We start from the raw sequence: 19,743 nt of genomic DNA, 5'->3' as shown, positions 1-19,743 counted from the left end.
CAGGAGGGATAACTTGTCTGACCCTAAACAACCCCTTTAAGGCTCCCGCCCTTACAAGGGCAGTCCACAGCTGTCCCTGTTGGACTTCAGCATGCCCCCCTAGCAAACGCCATTATCCCTGACGCGTTTCGTGGATACTCTTCAGAGGGAATATAAATGCATTAGATGCTTCAGTCTGATGTAGTCCTAGCAGACCGAGCACATAGTGGCATGCACAAAAAAAAGAATAGTGGGACTGCTGTTAGCAGGTAGACCCACTTAAAAGAAAGAAAAAAAGCTGCAAGTCTCCGATCCTAGTGGTGGATCAGGAGACCGTCATGTTGCAGGCTGGCTCTGTGATCGCGCCGGCCTGAGAGCACTTCCGGTCTTTTAAACCTGAAACCCCACCCAGCTACCTTGTAATTGGACGCGCTGCCGTGCTGCAGCTCCTATTGGCGCATACTCCTGGGCTGCGACACACTAGGTGAGGCGGACCGCAAGGAGAATGTCTGACAGCTGCTGTCATGTGACCGCCCATAATTCTGTCCGGAGTGCGACACAAATTTGGCGCGCGTGCTCCGAAAACTGCGGGGAGGTGTAGATAAACAATACATTGCCTTAGCAACGTTCAGCCGCCCGTCTCCAAGGGGGCGGAAATACCACTTAGAACATAGCGATTCTCTATAGCAGAAAAGGAAGACAGACAGACTAGAAACATCAAAAGTATAGGGACATAGAAATAATGAGCATAGAGAAACCAGAGGGAAATATGCAGGTGTCCTAGAGCATAGGGAAACCAGAGGGAAATATGCATGTGTCAGTTCTTATATCAACCCCTACCCCCCAGGCAGAGAAAGGAGAGAGAGGAACCTGCTGCCGACCTCTGTTTGGTATATAGAATCAGTACATCAGTACAGGGGTATACGTGAACTAGTTTATATGCGACCTGGTTGGATAGTGGGATTTTTCAAAATGTTTAAAGAAAGGGTGTAAAGATCAGTTTTTCATTTAGACCCCCCGGGTGGACAGTGTCAAGTGTGTAAATCCACCTCGCCTCTCTCTGCAGGATGGTCTTATCCCAGTTACCTCCTCGTACTGGGGGGGGGGATCCGTTCGATACCCATAAAGTGCAACACTGAGGCATCACCATTGTGGTACCTTACCACGTGGTTAGACAGTGGCTTGTCCCTCTTGTGTAGGATGTCGCCCAGCTGTTCACCCACTCTTCTACGCAGTTCCCTAAAGGTTTTGCCCACGTATTCGAGGCCGCAGTCACAGGTTACTTTATAGATGACTCCGGTGCTCTTACAGTTAATGAAGTCCCTCAGCTTGAACGACCTCCCAGTGGCATTACTGTAAAAAAGTTTTCCTGTCTGGATGAAGGGGCATGCTATGCAGCCACCACACCGAAAGCTCCCTATGGGCCGTCTGTCAAGCCATGTCCCTTCTGGCTTCGGGGCCACATAGTGGCTCTTTACTACTCTGTCCCTAATGGAACGAGTTTTACGGAAGGTGATCTGAGGAAATGAACCCACTAGGTTCTTAATGTCCTGGTCCATCATTAGTATGGGCCAGTGTTTTGCCAAAATGGCCCGGGCCTCCTTGGAACCATTATCAAACGAGGCTATCATGCGTATTTTCTCAGTATTTTCCGGTTTAGCTTCGGGTGGCCCCTGTAGAAGGTCAGTGCGATTGGCCCCCAGACTACTATGGTAGGCCTCCCTCAGGAACTCATCCGGGTAACCCCGATCACGGAACCTAGCCCTGAGGTCGTTAGCCTGTCTCTGAAATTCTCTCTGGGAGCTACAGTTTCTGCGTGCTCGCAGATATTGTCCCTTGGGGATTCCTCTCCGGAGTGGGAAGGGATGGTGGCTATCCCATCTAAGCAGCGAATTCGTCGCTGTTGGTTTACGGTAGATGGAAGAATGAAGTGCCCCATCTTGCGATCTTGTGATGAGGACATCCAGAAAGGGAAGGCTAATAGGGTGACTCTCACATGTGAAGCGGAGCCCTATATGGTTGTGATTCAAAGTATCAACAAACTGTTTGAATTCGGATGCCTCTCCTCTCCAGAGGACGAATATATCGTCGATATACCGTAAAAACATATCAATCTGCTCAATGCCTACGGGTGGGTTGTCCCCAAACACACAGGTGGCCTCCCACCAGCCCAGGAGCAGGTTTGCGTATGAGGGAGCACAAGGGCTCCCCATAGCCGTACCCCTGAGCTGGTGGAAGATTAAGCCATCAAATAGGAACACGTTTCTCGTGAGTGTGAATTGTAGTAAGTCATGGACCAGTGTACTGTGTGCCCGGAATTGGGTACCTCTAGTAGAGAGGAAGTACTCCACTGCCTCCAGCCCCTTATCGTGGGGGATGGAGGAGTAGAGCGCCTCCACATCTATACTGCAGAGTAAGGTATTAGGTTCCGTTATTACCCCCTCAATGTGGCGTAAGAGGTCCGCGGTGTCCCTTAAGTAGGATGGTAAAGAGGAGACGAAAGGACGGAGCACGGTGTCAACATAGACTCCAACATTTTGACATAGTGAGTTCACGCCTGACACTATTGGTCTACCCTTTACGGGACTTATCCCTTTATGGACCTTGGGCATTACTGGTTGACTCGCTGACATGAACTCAAGTTCATCGTCGTTAATGAGTTTCTGAGATCTAGCTTTCTCCAAAATACCCCTAAGTTCCATCTGGTAGCTATTGTTAGGGTTAGATTTCAAGACTTCATAGCCCGATGTGTCGTTCAGTAGGGACCTGCACATTCGTGCATAATCAGGAGTGTCCATTATCACGATGTTACCGCCTTTATCCGAAGGCTGAATCGTGACGGATCTCTCCTTTTCAAGTTTGCATAAGGCCACCATTTCCTCCTTAGTGCAATTAAAGATCTTATTGTTAGGTTGGATCTTCTTTAGGTCCGAACAAACCAACTCCACAAAGACGTCAATACATGAAATGTCACCTTGGGGGGGCATTTTAGTACTTCTGTTCTTAAGTGTGGTAAGGGGCCATGGCCCTCCTCTATCGGGTCCGAGTGTGCCAGACTCGCCAATAGCCTAACATCGTCTACCATATCCGGAGGGATGCCTAACTCTCTACTTGATTTCTTAGTTTTGTTCATAAAGAATTTTTGCCACTGGAGTTTGCGGGCAAATAAGTTGACATCCTTCGTCCAGGTAAACGCATCATAGTCCGAAGTGGGGACGAAAGAGAGGCCTTTTGAAAGAATCGCCATTTCCGATTCCTTAAGGTCCCTCTTTGAAAGGTTAATTATTTGGGGGGAGCTAATGGAGCTTGACCCGGATTCCGGTTCCTGAGCGGGTATGGGTTCTCTAAAAAACGGGCCAGTGTACCTCTGCCTGATCCTCTGCTCCCTCTAGGGGCCCCTCTTCTCGTGTTCCGTCCTTTCTTTTCCCTCTGCGAGCCCTCACTATCAGATATTTCAGCCTCTGTGGATGATGCCTCGGTATCCGTAACCCGAGGGTGGGAGCGTTGACTTAATACACTGTATACTTTATTTTCTTTAAAGTCTTGGAGATCCCTGACAAACTGTCGGTGCTTCCTCTCCTTCAGAAAGTATTGGTACTTCTCGACTGTATTTTTTAAGGTTGATTCTTTATTGAGGAACTCCGGCTCGCTCTCAAATTTCTTTACAGTGTCAATATGGTCCTGAAGTAATTTGTCTAGTCTCTCAAGGTTTATTTTTTCCTCCTCAAGGAGTATATTCATGAACCTGAGAGAACTTGTCGTTGCCTCTTTCTCCCACTTTTTTGTGAGGGTGGTGCTTTTGAGGCGGTTACCTGGGGTCAGTGTGATACGTAGGCCCCTAGGGACAATATTATTTTTAAGATAGTTTTCCAGGCTCTGGACCTCCCACCACGAGGTACAGTGGTCCTTATATGTACGGGTGAGGTCCTTAAATGCTGTTTGGAAAGAGGGGGTATATTTATTTTGTATCAAGTCTTTTTCTGAAAAGACATCTTTTGCCTCAGAAAGCCACTGCTGTCTGTCAATTCCTGCTGATAGAAAACCCGCCATGTCGTGGTACAACTATACATAGACAAAAGAGCAACCAATAGGTAACACAATCTACTCACAAATCTACACTCACTTTTCTCCTATGCTTTATTTATATTGACATTTGCTCTTTTGTATAAGCACCACCCTCACAAAAAAGTGGGAGAAAGAGGCAACGACAAGTTCTCTCAGGTTCATGAATATACTCCTTGAGGAGGAAAAAATAAACCTTGAGAGACTAGACAAATTACTTCAGGACCATATTGACACTGTAAAGAAATTTGAGAGCGAGCCGGAGTTCCTCAATAAAGAATCAACCTTAAAAAATACAGTCGAGAAGTACCAATACTTTCTGAAGGAGAGGAAGCACTGACAGTTTGTCAGGGATCTCCAAGACTTTAAAGAAAATAAAGTATACAGTGTATTAAGTCAACGCTCCCACCCTCGGGTTACGGATACCGAGGCATCATCCACAGAGGCTGAAATATCTGATAGTGAGGGCTTGCAGAGGGAAAAGAAAGGACGGAACACGAGAAGAGGGGCCCCTAGAGGGAGCAGAGGATCAGGCAGAGGTACACCGGCCCGTTTTTTAGAGAACCCATAGCCGCTCAGGAACCGGAATCCGGGTCAAGCTCCATTAGCTCCCCCCAAATAATTAACCTTTCAAAGAGGGACCTTAAGGAATCGGAAATGGCGATTCTTTCAAAAGGCCTCTCTTTCGTCCCCATTTCGGACTATGATGCGTTTACCTGGACGAAGGATGTCAACTTATTTGCCCGCAAACTCCAGTGGCAAAAATTCTTTATAAACAAAACTAAGAAATCAAGTAGAGAGTTAGGCATCCCTCCGGATATGGTAGACGATGTCTGGCACACTCGGACCCGATAGAGGAGGGCCATGGCCCCTTTACCACACTTAAGAACAGAAGTACTAAAATGCCCCCCCAAGGTGACATTTCATGTATTGACGTCTTTGTGGAGTTGGTTTGTTCGGACCTAAAGAAGATCCAACCTAACAATAAGATCTTGAACTTGACATGAACTTGAGTTCATGTCAGCGAGTCAACCAGTAATGCCCAAGGTCCATAAAGGGATAGGTCCCGTAAAGGGTAGACCAATAGTGTCAGGCGTGAACTCACTATGTCAAAATGTTGGAGTCTATGTTGACACCGTGCTCCGTCCTTTCGTCTCCTCTTTACCATCCTACTTAAGGGACACCGCGGACCTCTTACGCCACATTGAGGGTGTAATTACGGAACCTAATACCTTACTCTGCAGTATAGATGTGGAGGCGCTCTACTCCTCCATCCCCCACGAACAGGGGCTGGAGGCAGTGGAGTACTTCCTCTCTACTAGAGGTACCCAATTCCGGGCACACAGTACACTGGTCCTTGACTTACTACAATTCACACTCACGAGAAAAGTGTTCCTATTTGATGGCTTAATCTTCCACCAGCTCAGGGGTACGGCTATGGGGAGCCCTTGTGCTCCCTCATACGCAAACCTGCTCCTGGGCTGGTGGGAGGCCACCTGTGTGTTTGGGGACAACCCACCCGTAGGCATTGAGCAGATTGATATGTTTTTACGGTATATCGACAATATATTCGTCCTCTGGAGAGGAGAGGCATCCGAATTCAAATAGTTTGTTGATACTTTGAATCACAACCATATAGGGCTCCGCTTCACATGTGAGAGTCACCCTATTAGCCTTCCCTTTCTGGATGTCCTCATCACAAGATCGCAAGATGGGGCACTTCATTCTTCCATCTACCGTAAACCAACAGCGACGAATTCGCTGCTTAGATGGGATAGCCACCATCCCTTCCCGCTCCGGAGAGGAATCCCCAAGGGACAATATCTGCGAGCACGCAGAAACTGTAGCTCCCAGAGAGAATTTCAGAGACAGGCTAACGATGGTGATGCCTCAGTGTTGCACTCTATGGGTATCGAACGGATCCCCCCCAGTACGAGGAGGTAACTGGGATAAGACCATCCTGCAGAGAGAGGCAAGGTGGATTTACACACTTGACACTGTCCACCCGGGGGGTCTAAATGAAAAACTGATCTTTACACCCTTTCTTTAAACATTTTGAAAAATCCCACTATCCAACCAGGTCGCATATAAACTAGTTCACGTATACCCCTGTACTGATGTACTGATTCTATATACCAAACAGAGGTCGGCAGCAGGTTCCTCTATCTCCTTTCTCTGCCTGGGGGGTAGGGGTTAATACAAGAACTGACACATGCATATTTCACTCGGGTTTCCCTATGCTCTAGGACACCTGCATATTTCCCTCTGGTTTCTCTATGCTCATTATTTCTATGTCCCTATACTTTTGATGTTTCTAGTCTGTCTGTCTTCCTTTTCTGCTATAGAGAATCGCTATGTTCTAAGTGGTATTCCCGCCCCCTTGGAGACGGGCGGCTGAACGTTGCTAAGGCAATGTATTGTTTATCTACACCTCCCCGCAGTTTTCAGAGCACGCGTGCCAAATTTGTGTCGCACTCCGGACAGAATTATGGGCGGTCACATGACAGCAGCTGTCAGACATTCTCCTTGCGGTCCGCCTCACCTAGTGTGTCGCAGCCCAGGAGTATGCGCCAATAGGAGCTACAGCACGGCAGCGCGTCCAATTACAAGGTAGCTGGGCGGGGTTTCAGGTTTAAAAGACCGGAAGTGCTCTCAGGCCGGCGCGATCACAGAGCCAGCCTGCAACATGACGGTCTCCTGATCCACCACTAGGATCGGAGACTTGCAGCTTTTTTTCTTTCTTTTAAGTGGGTCTACCTGCTAACAGCAGTCCCACTATTCCTTTTTTTGTGCATGCCACTATGTGCTCGGTCTGCTAGGACTACATCAGACTGAAGCATCTAATGCATTTATATTCCCTCTGAAGAGTATCCACGAAACGCGTCAGGGATAATGGCGTTTGCTAGGGGGGCATGCTGAAGTCCAACAGGGACAGCTGTGGACTGCCCTTGTAAGGGCGGGAGCCTTAAAGGGGTTGTTTAGGGTCAGACAAGTTATCCCTCCTGGTACCCCCGATTCTCCACCCTTAGGCAGGGCTCACGTCTGAACCACGGTAAGAGTATTTTAAGCATAATACTTTACCTGATGACACGTTATGTGTAGCATTTCTGCAAGCAGGTATTCTTGTGACACACTGCCAAATCTGAGATATACCTTGAATTTTAATATATTAGATTAAAAGTTATATTTTATTATGTATTACACTCACTTTTCTCCTATGCTTTATTTCTTTTGTATTTGAGTCTTAATTGAAAACTCTGACATCCATGCTGTATGGATCTCTTTGTCACTTTTTGTTGGAAATTACATTTTCATTGCTTTTATTTTAAGACTCTGCAACCTTTTAATCACTTTTTATTCCAATTTTTGGAAAATGGTGAAAAAGTGCTGATTCGGATATTTGAGCGTTTTTTTCCATTATGGGGTTCACCACCAAGAATTAGTAGCTTTTATATTATGATAGTAGGTGCTTTTTGTGACAGAGGGATACCTTACATGTTCATATTTTTTTTAGGTTTATCTATTATTATATCAGTTCTAGTAAAAGGGAGTGATTTGAACTTTTAGATTTGTTTTAATCCCTTAATGTTGGCTGTGGGTATTCAGAGAGGGCTCATGGGGTAGTTCCGCTCCATATCCAGTGAGGTTTTGCTGCATATTGCAGCAAACTCCCACCAGTAACACCTGTGATCAGAGCTTTGCCAGTGGCAGTAAAAAGTCAGTGGTGCACAGGCGCCGCCATCTTGACTTTGATAATCAGCCCCCATGACATCTGTCTGGGGAGCTACGATCAGACTGTCTTCATGACAGCCTCAGGTCTTTGTAAGACCCAAGGCTGTTTAATTTTTGGGCATTTGTTACAATGTGCCAGTGGGACATCGTAATAAATGGGTAGTAAAATCCCCATATTGTAGTACGGCAGTATATGGTCGGATCGATCTACAACCTATATTGCAACATGAAAAAAATTAAATAAAAAATGATCAAAAGTTTGTACAGTCCTCAAAATGGTAGAATTGACAATGTTGTCTCAAGTCACAAAAAATGACACCACACATGGCCCTGTACACTGAAGCTTAAAAGGTTATTTGCACTAAAAGAGGGCAAAATGAAGAATTGTTTTTTTTGTATAGAGGTTTTAATTCTTGCCAATGTATCAAAACATTATAAAACCTATACAAATACAGTATCACAGTGATCATACTAACCCAAAGAATAAAACAGATGTGTAATTTGTGATGCAGAGTGAAAGCTGTAAAAACTAAAGCCCACAAGAAAATGGTACAAACGTTTTTTTCACCAATTTCACTGTATTTGAAATTTGTTTCCTGCTTCTCAGTATACGGCATGAAGTATTAAATACTATCATTATGAATTGTTGAAAACAAAGCAGAAAACAAGCCCTCATACAGCTCTTTACATAGAAAAATAAAAAAGTTATAGATTTTTGAAGGTGGGGAGTGAAAAATGAAAACTCAAAGATGCAAAAGATGGTCTGGTCTGGGTAAAATATCTTTATTTTTCTATTATTTTTAAAATCCATAGGGTACTTGAACCTGTATTGCAGTTTCACCACTGATCTTAAAATGTCTACCTTCAGATAGATTCAGCCTGAATCACAAGCCTGGGAGGGAGAATGCTCAGCCCACAAGTACTTTACATACACCCGTTCTGACATTATGGCCCACATTTATTAAATTGTTTGCACCAGTTTTCTGTCTGACTTTGCACTGAAAAGAACATGCAAACTGCTTGCACATATATTCATTAAGTGTTTTTGCCAGTCTTGTGTTGCAACTGTACTGTGTCGGCCACGCTGGAAAATTTAAATGGATGCAGAGTGAGACCGTAAGCCACATTTATTACTGCAACTCCACAGAATTGTTTTGCATACGCTAAATTAACACTTCCCAAGCAGTGAAGGGTGCACCAGATTAACGAAGAACGCGTGCCAGTATTCAATAATCTGGTGAACATTAGTGAGGCAAACTGCACACAGTTTTCTATACTTTTGATAAAAGTGGGCCTATTCCTTAATAGTACGTCACTCATTGGGAAGGAGTTGTACGCGAGCAGCTCTTGGCAGAAAATCAAGGGCGTATCAAGATGTTTCAAGATATTTGTGAGTAGTTACACCTCCCCCTCTCTGCTCCCCGACCAGTTTTCTATACTCCTCCGATCTTGATGCCTGTTTTATACCTGTTTGAATCTGTGTGATTATTGAAGATCTTTTTGCTCAGTCAAATATATATATTTATATGTGTGTGTAAAATCTGCTTGGTTTTGGGGTGCCAGTTAATATTAAATTAACAACAATATTCAATGGATCTTTATAGGGGATTTATTAAGGGTACAATACAGGGGAATACACATAGAGGGTAAACTAACTAAGGGACAGAGAGATGGTGGGGAAGGAAGTGCTCTAACTAAAGATCTATATACCATCTTATATACACACACACATAGCTCACACACATTGCCCATCATCCCACCTCCACCACTGTCTTGGCCAATCCAATGATGAGGTAGAGTCAATACATTCTTATCATACAACCTTGCAGGACAAGTAACTTGAGTCTTTGTTTCCCACAGGATCTGATAGAATCTCCAGGGGGCAATGACAAGCAGCTGTCCTCAGTGTGGTCAGGATAGCCCCAGCCTCCAGGTGTAATAGCACAGTCCATTGTTATCACATGCAGCTGTCTCTACAATCTTTATTAGGGGCAATGTAGGCATTTATGGCTTAGTTCTTCCTCTGTCCACAAAGACCCTTAAACTGTCTCAAGCCACAACATGTCATATTTCCAACATTATGCCCCTTTGGGCCTGAAAGGCCCACACACCATTAGATCATGTTTAGAACAGAAATAAAATCCATTTCTCCTCCATTATCTTCTTTGGGTGTGGAAATGATCTTTCTTCTTCTGGCTTTTCCTCAAGACAAAGTAGTTGAAGGTTTTATGGGTAAGGGATAGGGCACCAATGGTCATCACACCATTCACTCACATTCATTCTCATATCCATTTCTTGAATGACATTTTTCATCTATACCATTTATCCAACAAATATAGATCTCCATATATGCTAGTAACTGTCATATTTACAATATGCAAATATAAATCCCACGTCATACAGAATGCAAGCTGGCAATAACATCTTAGATATCAACATAAGCTATAGATATGAAATTACATAAAAGGAAACTCAAACAGAACTATAAAACATTACCAATAGTAAATCAAAAGATTGATTTCAAGTAGAAGTTTGCAGGGTGGTTTATCTAAGGGTTTCCAGATTTACTTGACTTCAAATATATTTAGTTTAAACATAAACTTTCATTTAGCTTTTTCCCTGTAAGTTTACCAGGTTTTATATTTACACTCCACAGAAATGTTCACATCACACCTTATATATGTCTCCCATTATAAGTCATTCCACTGATCAACCTTTAGAGTAGGTGTCCATCTAACCTCTTATATTGGTAATCTTACTTGTGCATTATACAATATACTATATAGTAACCGTATACTGAGCCATTAATTACTATATGTTTTACGCAACCTTGAAGACACACACATAGATTAAGAACATTAAAATTTAAAAAAAATTCAAACCGAATGCTGCTTTTAATACCCTATGTTCTTCATTTAGATGCTTTACTGGTATAAAGGAGCGTGCAATTTGTTTGAGAAAATTAATATTAAGTTGCCAGTGAGACAAATGTATCAGAGAAAAACCTTAAAAAAAAAAATAAAAAAAATATTTATGTGAATTCACTATAGTCTGCTCCTTTGGCACTGCATTACTCTCTAAAACCATGCCCCTTTGGTACCACAAAATGGTACCAAACACTGTATAAAAAAAAAAAAAATAATACTTGAATCAAGAAAAAAAAATGCTCCATTTAAAAAAAAAAATGGGAAAAAAAAAAAAAAAAAAAAATCCAACAAATCCAACATTCCTGAGCATCAGGAACAAAAACAAAAAATGTGTATTGACACAGTTTACATACTACATTTAACAGAACACAAAACAGACAACATAAAACAATGAGAGCTAATTCAGCTTCTACACATCTTAGGGTGGGATAGCAGGCAGTTTCCAATCCATCTTCTGTCAATGATTAAGTAAGGTCATCTATGGGACAAGATAAAGAACAGACATAGCACAAAAAAAAAAAAACAACAATTATATTACACACAGGACCTACACATCACAATGGGATGTTACTTCATTTTTTTAATTGTTTGCAAACAATTAACCCTCATAAATTTTGAGCTCATTACACCACGTGGTTTTATTTGTATACATACTACTTTTTTTATGACCTGTAAACAAAAATGTCAATATTAATAACTTGTTTCTTCAGCCAACCACCTTGTTGCCTAAAACAAAAACACAATGACAGTTATCACACAAACAATACTCAAAACAGATATGTAAAACACGAGATCAAAGAATGGAACCTGTAGAAACAAAACAAAGTGTTAGTTTCTTTGTCCTGGAGTCATGTGACAAAAGAAATCCAGTCTACAAGAGAAAGAAAACATTGTTAGAAACCAAACAATTCATACCATTAACACAATTCCAAATCCATTCATTCATAATGTATATCGTTATAGCCACACATTAATAAGCCATGCTGCTGCTGCTGTACTGTGCACTGTTTATTAGCAGGGGGAGGGCGATCTGTGACCAGCTCCAGAATAGCCAGAATGGCAGCCCTGCCCATGGATTGTACACTGGGACATTAGCACCTTCCTTGCGCTCTTTGCCATGAGGGGGAGGCTGTTTTTTCTTATCCCTGTGTGTATTGGGAATCTTATTTGCCTGTAATGTATTCTCCTCACGTGTCCCTGTATGGCTAGTCCCAGGAGGTGTCATGGCCTCCTCACATGTCTCTATGTGGCTATTTCCAGGAGGTGCCATGGCCTCCTCACATGTCTCCGTGATCACCGTGCTCTGGTTGGTCTCAGGCTCAATGGCATCAATTTCTGCATGCAATGAATTATAATGTGTCTCATGGTTTCCATTATTTACATTACAGAAACGTTTAATATGCCCGGGCCTCCCACATCCATAGCAATACCTGACATATCTTGTCCTCCTAGCTCTGTACTCTGTAGACAGATATTCTGATGGTTCATCCTTATTGTCAGACTCATCACACCAGTCCCTGAGTATATTAATAAAGTTCTCTAGGGATGTAGCATTCCTCAGGCCAATTTTTGTGGTGTAATCCACATTACACTGATTTGCCATTGAATAGAGGAAATCAGAGTCATCCTGAGACATATCGGGGCAGTTGTAAACACTCCTAAATAAGGTCAGGTACTTGTTACAGAAGATAAGGGGGTCATCACCTGTCCTGAACCTATATCTTCTCAGGGTATTCTCACCCCTTACATCTCTCCCTCCCATGATACGCTGCAATTCCTTCCTTCTTAAGTCTGCACCACAATCCTCATCTCCCATGTGTGCAGACGACAATTGTGCTGCCAGAGGCCCAGGAAGCCATGCTCGCAGCAGAGACCAGGCATCCTTATTACACAAGTTGTATTGCTTCACCACAGCTTCAAATTTATTGGATACAATTATTGGTGATTCATTTGTATCCCATTCTCCAATGACCTGACACAGATGTAGTCTATCCTGGATGGTGAGTGTTGGAGACTTATCTGCAGGTATTAGATTGTGTTCATCACTCCAACCCCCGGGTGTGACAATACAGACATCTGCTGCTTTATGGCACGTCTGGTTCTGTACTTGGAGGGACCGGATCTGTTCTCCTTGTTTACACAGTTGGGCCATTGCTTCAGACAACTGACTCTTTAGTGACGTAATTAACACGTCCTTCTGATGTATCTCCCTTTCTAAGGACTGTATATGAGTTTCAGTAGATACAGAACTTAATCTACACTCATGTAGCTGCTTATCCAACTCATGATTTCTTATAGACAGCTCATCCACCTTTGCTTGTAGATTATCCATCTCACTAGTTGTTTTAGCAGAAATGTCAATCACAGAGTCACTGATTCTGTCTATACTTTCCTTACATTGGAGCCTTTGTATGTACCAATTTACTTCCTTTACCTCAGCCAATTCTTTCATCTTGATTAACATCATAATTTCATTGCCCAACCTTTCTTTCTTCCCTCTCTTACTGAGCACTTTCCTATCTAACTTCTCATTATGGGCCTTACATTGCATCATCAGCTCCTTATATTGCTCCTCCAGTGAACCATCTGCACATGACTGGTATCTAGCAGAGGAATATTTTTTCACAAACTTTTGAACTAGTTCCATCTCTGTTACCACAATACACTGACAAACACACAAATGACAAACTAAACAAACACAGTTTACCTACTATACTAACTTTTCTAAAAGCTACTTTACACACTGTTTAAGCCTTTATACTCATTCACTCTAGGAAAATGTACAGCTATACCCAGGAACAAACTTTTTCCTACAACTTTACCTCTGTACACTAAAACACAATTGCTCACACTTAACGTTAACCTACAATCTCAACAAGCGACTTCCTATACATTCACATAAACCAACCTGGCTTATCAAAGATAGTAATGTAATATGAAAACTTGTTACTTACCAGGATTTCCTCTGTACCAAAGATCCAAATTCCGTTTATAGATTGAAATAGCGCAGATATGTTGACGTGGATTCTCTGTAGAATTTAAATTACAGGTCCAGACTGGGGTGCCAAATGTAAAATCTGCTTGGTTTTGGGGTGCCAGTTAATATTAAATTAACAACAATATTCAATGGATCTTTATAGGGGATTTATTAAGGGTACAATACAGGGGAATACACATAGAGGGTAAACTAACTAAGGGACAGAGAGATGGTGGGGAAGGAAGTGCTCTAACTAAAGATCTATATACCATCTTATATACACACACACATAGCTCACACACATTGCCCATCATCCCACCTCCACCACTGTCTTGGCCAATCCAATGATGAGGTAGAGTCAATACATTCTTATCATACAACCTTGCAGGACAAGTAACTTGAGTCTTTGTTTCCCACAGGATCTGATAGAATCTCCAGGGGGCAATGACAAGCAGCTGTCCTCAGTGTGGTCAGGATAGCCCCAGCCTCCAGGTGTAATAGCACAGTCCATTGTTATCACATGCAGCTGTCTCTACAATCTTTATTAGGGGCAATGTAGGCATTTATGGCTTAGTTCTTCCTCTGTCCACAAAGACCCTTAAACTGTCTCAAGCCACAACATGTCATATTTCCAACAGTGTGTATATATATATATATATATATATATATATATATATATATAACATCGAAAATTGGATAGATGAGTAGATAAAAAGAATTTTGCTTTTAAACATCCATTATGGCAAAATCTAATGAATACATTTCAATAATGTGCATTGCTTTACTGTACTTTAAATTGTCTTTTCAAATATTACATTAATGCATTGTTTGATATTTGTAGAACATAAATGTCTAACATATGAATGCACTTTGTACTGTGTATATAACTTCTTTTAATTTAATTCATTTAGATTTATACAAAACATCCATTAAGCTAAGAATGTAAATGTAAGCTTAATAAAAAAATAAATAATACGTTGGAAAGTTTAAGATGTCTATTGTATTGTTATAAATTAACATAATATAGGTTTAACTATAATATATTAAAAAAAAACTACAGTAAAAAACATTCAACTTCAGATTCTTAATATGTATTAATAATAATGAAACCAAATTAATTTCTTAAGGACCAAGTTTTATTTTTTAAATCTGCCACGTGTAACTATATGCAACATAACGTGCCCAAGTGAATTTCATACAGTTTTTTCATAACATGTTTTATTTCATGTTAGTGGGAAGTTTTGGTTGAAACATTTAGCATTTATTTATTCTAAATGTTATGCTTTTCAGATAGTCCTACCATCCAAAATAATAACTATCATTTGCCATATGTTGCCATATGTTGGCTTTTGTTGTCATTTAGTATGTTATTTTATTTTTTTTAGGAAGTAAGGAGGTTTACAATTCGAACAAAGATTTTCCCAACTTTTAAGATAATTTCTGAATTAAATATTTTAGACAGCAATTTATTGGGGAATTGAAAGTCCTATTTATTAGAAATCCAGAGAATGCACCCCATTTCTAAATCTAAACCACTCAAAATCACTTTAGTTAAGCGTTTGGACCCTTTAAACTTCTAGCATGATTTATAACAAAATGTAATTTTCATATATGGAATATTATCCAAGAGAAAAACAGCACTCACACAGGCAATAGTAGAAAAAGTGACAGTATGTTTCTCTAACAGGGCCGAAAAAGGATTCGCTTTTTCTACTACTGCCTGTATGAGTGCCTTTTTTTCTCTTGGATATTTGTGGAGTACCCATGGTCAGGTTCTTTTAAACTTGGAAATACCATCTTGGATTTATGTTTGTGCTGCTTGGACTTCCTCCTTGTATATGGAAAGTGAAAAATGTGACAATAAAGTGTTTATTTGGACCTAAAATGAATACACATCCAAACAAGCTGAAGCTGAAGCTGCCCTGCAGTCTGAGCGTACAACAGTGTCAACCCATACTATCCGTCATAGTCTGAATGAAAAGGGACTGTATGGTAGGATACCCAGGAAGACCCTACTGTTTACACAGAAACATAAAAAAGCCAGGCTGGAGTTTGCCAAACTTACCTGAGAAAGCTAAAAGGTATCAACATAGAGTTTACGAGGAAAAAAGAGGCCATCAAAGAAAAGAACATGGTCCCTACAGTCAAACAAGGCAGAGGTTCCCTTATGTTTTGTGGTTGCTTTGCTGCTGCTGGCACTGGACAACTGACAAATTTTGAAGGATAATGTAGGGCCCAGTGTAAGAAAGCTGAGTCTACCACAGAGGTGATGGGGCTTCAATCAGGACTATGACCCAAAAAACACTTCAAAAAGCGGAAAGTCCAAGAACAGAACGGCACTCACTTTTCTCAATCCACGATTCCTTTATTCAAGCGTTAAAAAACATCAGACATTTGAGGACGCCGGGGTCCACAAGGTAACAGCCTGTTTTGCGCGTATAGAAGTTTGACAAAGCGCTATATGCGCGAAACAGGCTGTTAGCTTGTGGACCCCGGCGTCCTCAGATGTCTGATGTTTTAACGCTTAAATAAAGGAATCGTGGATTGAGAAAAGTGAGTGCCGTTCTGTTCTTGGACTTTCCACTACTGGCATCTATTCTATTGGGAACAGAGCACCACAATAGATCCCATTACACCAGCGATTGGAGAAGGTACCGTTCCGTGCTATTGGGGAGAGTTCACACTGTGTCCACAGTATGGAGAGACTTGGGTAGTGCCTGTTCTTCTGCATCTTTCTATATTTGAATTGTACACTTCAAAAAGCACTAGAAAATGGTTTGAAAAAAAGTACTGGAGACTTCTAAAGTGGCCAGCAATGAGTCCAGACCTAAATCCCATGGAACACCTGTGGAGAGATCTCAAAATGGCAGTTTGGAGAAGGCACACATCAAATCTCAGAGACCTGGAGAAGTTTGCCAAACAAGAATGGTCTAAAATTCCAGCAGAGCGTTGTAAGAAACTCATTGATGGTAAACGGAAGAGGATGTTTGCGGTTATTTTGTCTAAAGGTTATGCTATTAAGTATTAGGATGAGGGTGCCAATACTTTTGTCTGGCCCATTTTTGGAATTTTCTGTAAAATGATCAATGATTTGACTTTTTTTCATTCTCTTTTGTGTTTTTTCATTGCAAGCGAAATAAATGAAGAAATTAATGCCAAAGAATTTGTGATTGAAAACATTTTCTGGAACAAAATAAGTATTATCTGACAGAATCGTAGAGGTGCCAATACTTTTGGCCACCACTGTATAGGGCACATTTACTAAGGGCTGTGTGCCAGTTTTCTGTCTGACCTTGCATGTTCTTTATAGTGCAAACTGCTTGCACAGGTATTTAAGAAGTGTCCAAGAAGTGGCTGCACTATTCTTCATGCAACACAAATTTCTGCCATTACGGGGGCGTTCCTGTGCTTATTCGGACCAGATTTAACTTTCAGAGTCCAAAAGAAGTGCGTCCAACGGCCCATGTTAAAGGTGCATCAAAAAATTGTAGAGAGTTGCAGATTCCTGAAGAACGGGCGTCAGAAATCATGAATCTTGCGCCCTCTGCACACTACACAGGCAAACTGCATAAAGTGCAGTTTGCACTGATCTGAATAAATGTGCCCCTATGTTTATGCTTTTATTTATTGATATAGATAAAGGAGGTGATTTGAATTTTTAATTCCTATTTTATACATGTTTTGAACCCTAGAGGATTTGATTGTTCATACAATATATTATTATTATAATTATTATTATTAATAATATTATTATTTTTATTATTTATTGATCACCATTAATTCGATGGTGTTGTACAATCAGTAGGGGTTCAGATACATTACATTAAGACAAGTACAAAATAAAAAACTACAGTGATAAATGGCTACAGTGATCAGGAGACAAGTAGGAGGAGGACCCTGCCCTTGAGGGCTCACAAAGTATATTGGTAGGGGGATAGAGACAGAGGTGAGGGAGCAGTACTGCAATACTACTGTAATAACGTTTATTATAATTATTCTTCTATTCTTTTCAAGCCTTCCTCTGTAATGGAAAATTCAAGATAACATAGAAGATCCTGAGAGGTTTCTGGTTATCATAGCAATGATCATTGCCCTCTCTGAAGATGTCATATGTCCATACACCCTTATGGCATCATAATGAATATTTTCTTCCTAATATGTAATAAAGTGAAAGGAGAGAAGATCAAGGCAGGTGAAGCGGGGGATGGGGGGGTCCATACATATTGACTAGAACCTGACTAACAATCAAAACAAGATATTATATGGCATAACTATCCAATGCTATTCCAGAGCAAAACTTAGTCTTTGTAGGGCTAGTGGAGGTTATCTGTAATTGAATCAATAGGTGCCTTTATTTGCTTCACGGTCTTAATGCAGTGACTGTGTAAATTTCAGCCAGTTCTAAATTATTGGGCTGTGGTAACCCTTTGACAGTATAATGTGTATGGATAGAAATCTCTTTCCAAATCAAGAGTGACACACAAATGAGTCTTCATTGACACACAAATGAGTCTTGAGCCAATCATTCGAAAATAATCCTTAAACGTAACAAATTTAGCAAATATTCCTCATCCTCATGGCATATTACATTGGATTGCATGGGGATTCTTGATGGTTTCCAGCTACCATTACCTAAGAAGAGGTCATTAATCAGTGTTCTTATACACTAACGTGAGTGGCACTTCTAGGGCAACCGTAAATTCCATGGGTGCTTAGTATAAGCATTGGAAATTGGCAACCATATCCTATAGGCATTAGATTTCAGCAGAAAAATTACATGCTTATTTATGAACTTACTTTGAACTTTAAGGAGATTTTAGTGTTTTATGCATTTTGCATTCACTTGAAATTAAATGTCAATAGGTGACAATTTTCTAATCATGATTATATGCATATATTTCATGAACAAAATAATGAGACAGGCTATAAATATTCAGCAAAAATAGAAGCATTATTTAGCTTCAATAATAGCACTATTTGTTTGTTATTTGGTGCCACATGGTAAACTTTCTTCACTGAAAACTAAAATTTAATAATGTTCACAGGTTTTTTTCTCAAAAACAACAATAGGGGCTACCCAATTAAAGGGTAAATCTAAAGACAATGGGGCAGATTTACTTACCCGGTCCATTCGCGATCCAGCTGCCCGTTCTCTGCGCTGGATTCGGGTCTGGCCGGGATTTCTTAAGGCAGTTCCTCCGACGTCCACCAGGTGGCGCTGCTGCGCTGAAGTTCCCCGGAACGCACTGGATTACACCGAGCTGGGCTGAGTGAAGGTAAGTGCAAGCTCCGCGACACATTTTTTTGTTTTAAATGCGGCGGTTTTTCCAAATTCGTCGGGTTTTCGTTCGGCCACGCCCCCGATTTCCGTTGCGTACATGCCGCGGAACGCCAAAATCCTGGGGCAATTCAGGGGAAATCGGCGCAAATTGGAAATATTCGGGTAACACGTCGGGAAACCGCGAATCGGGCCCTTAGTAAATGAACCCCAATGTATGAAAACAAAAAGCCAAGGAAAACAACAAGATAAGTTTATTGAATAGACATATACCACCATATAAATACAGGACAACAATAAAAACAATTTCAAAAACACCCACGTGGTGTATGCGACTACCAAGGACCAAAGGAGTGCAGGCCCTATGCCCCTAACTCCAATCTGCCTGAAAAATGTATTCATTGAATCCAATAAATACAATGGTAATGATCACAGACTTACCACTGAGGAAGTCACAAATATGTAACTAAACGCTTGGGGTCTGTCTGCCTCCCCCTCTTTCTGACCAAGCCTCATTTCATCAAGATTTTTTCACACATACATTGGTGGGTATGGTTCATGTGGTCATAGTGGTAGGCATGTATTTAATGTTCACATTGTATTTATGAATGTTGCATTAATTGGATTCAATTGATTGATTTTACAGGCAGATTGAAGTTAGGGGTGTAGGGCCTGCGTCATTATTGGGTGCATTTTTAAGTGTTTTAATCTATGTCCTGTATTTATATTGTGGTATATGTCTTTTCAATATACCTATCTTGTTGTTCATTTTTTTGGTCTATTATACA

General features: G+C 41.2%; 1 protein-coding gene across 1 annotated transcript in view; it reads right to left on the bottom strand.

The window, feature by feature from the left end:
- Window positions 1-11,406: 11,406 nt before the first annotated feature.
- The window catches only part of LOC140117086 (posterior protein-like), a 93,157-nt gene continuing 84,820 nt past the window's right edge, over window positions 11,407-19,743 (bottom strand). Inside the window, exons 3-5 of the mRNA XM_072133519.1 lie at window positions 15,743-15,751; window positions 11,799-13,365; window positions 11,407-11,426 (exon numbers count right to left, since the gene is read on the bottom strand). Of these exons, the coding sequence (XP_071989620.1) occupies window positions 11,407-11,426; window positions 11,799-13,365; window positions 15,743-15,751 (1,596 nt within the window). The remainder of the gene's footprint in view (window positions 11,427-11,798; window positions 13,366-15,742; window positions 15,752-19,743) is intronic.

This window comes from Engystomops pustulosus, chromosome 2 (assembly GCF_040894005.1).
Source record: "Engystomops pustulosus chromosome 2, aEngPut4.maternal, whole genome shotgun sequence".
Taxonomy (NCBI): domain Eukaryota; kingdom Metazoa; phylum Chordata; class Amphibia; order Anura; family Leptodactylidae; genus Engystomops; species Engystomops pustulosus.
Note: the sequence above shows the minus strand (reverse complement) of the source record. Positions and strands in the feature narration are given on the sequence as shown.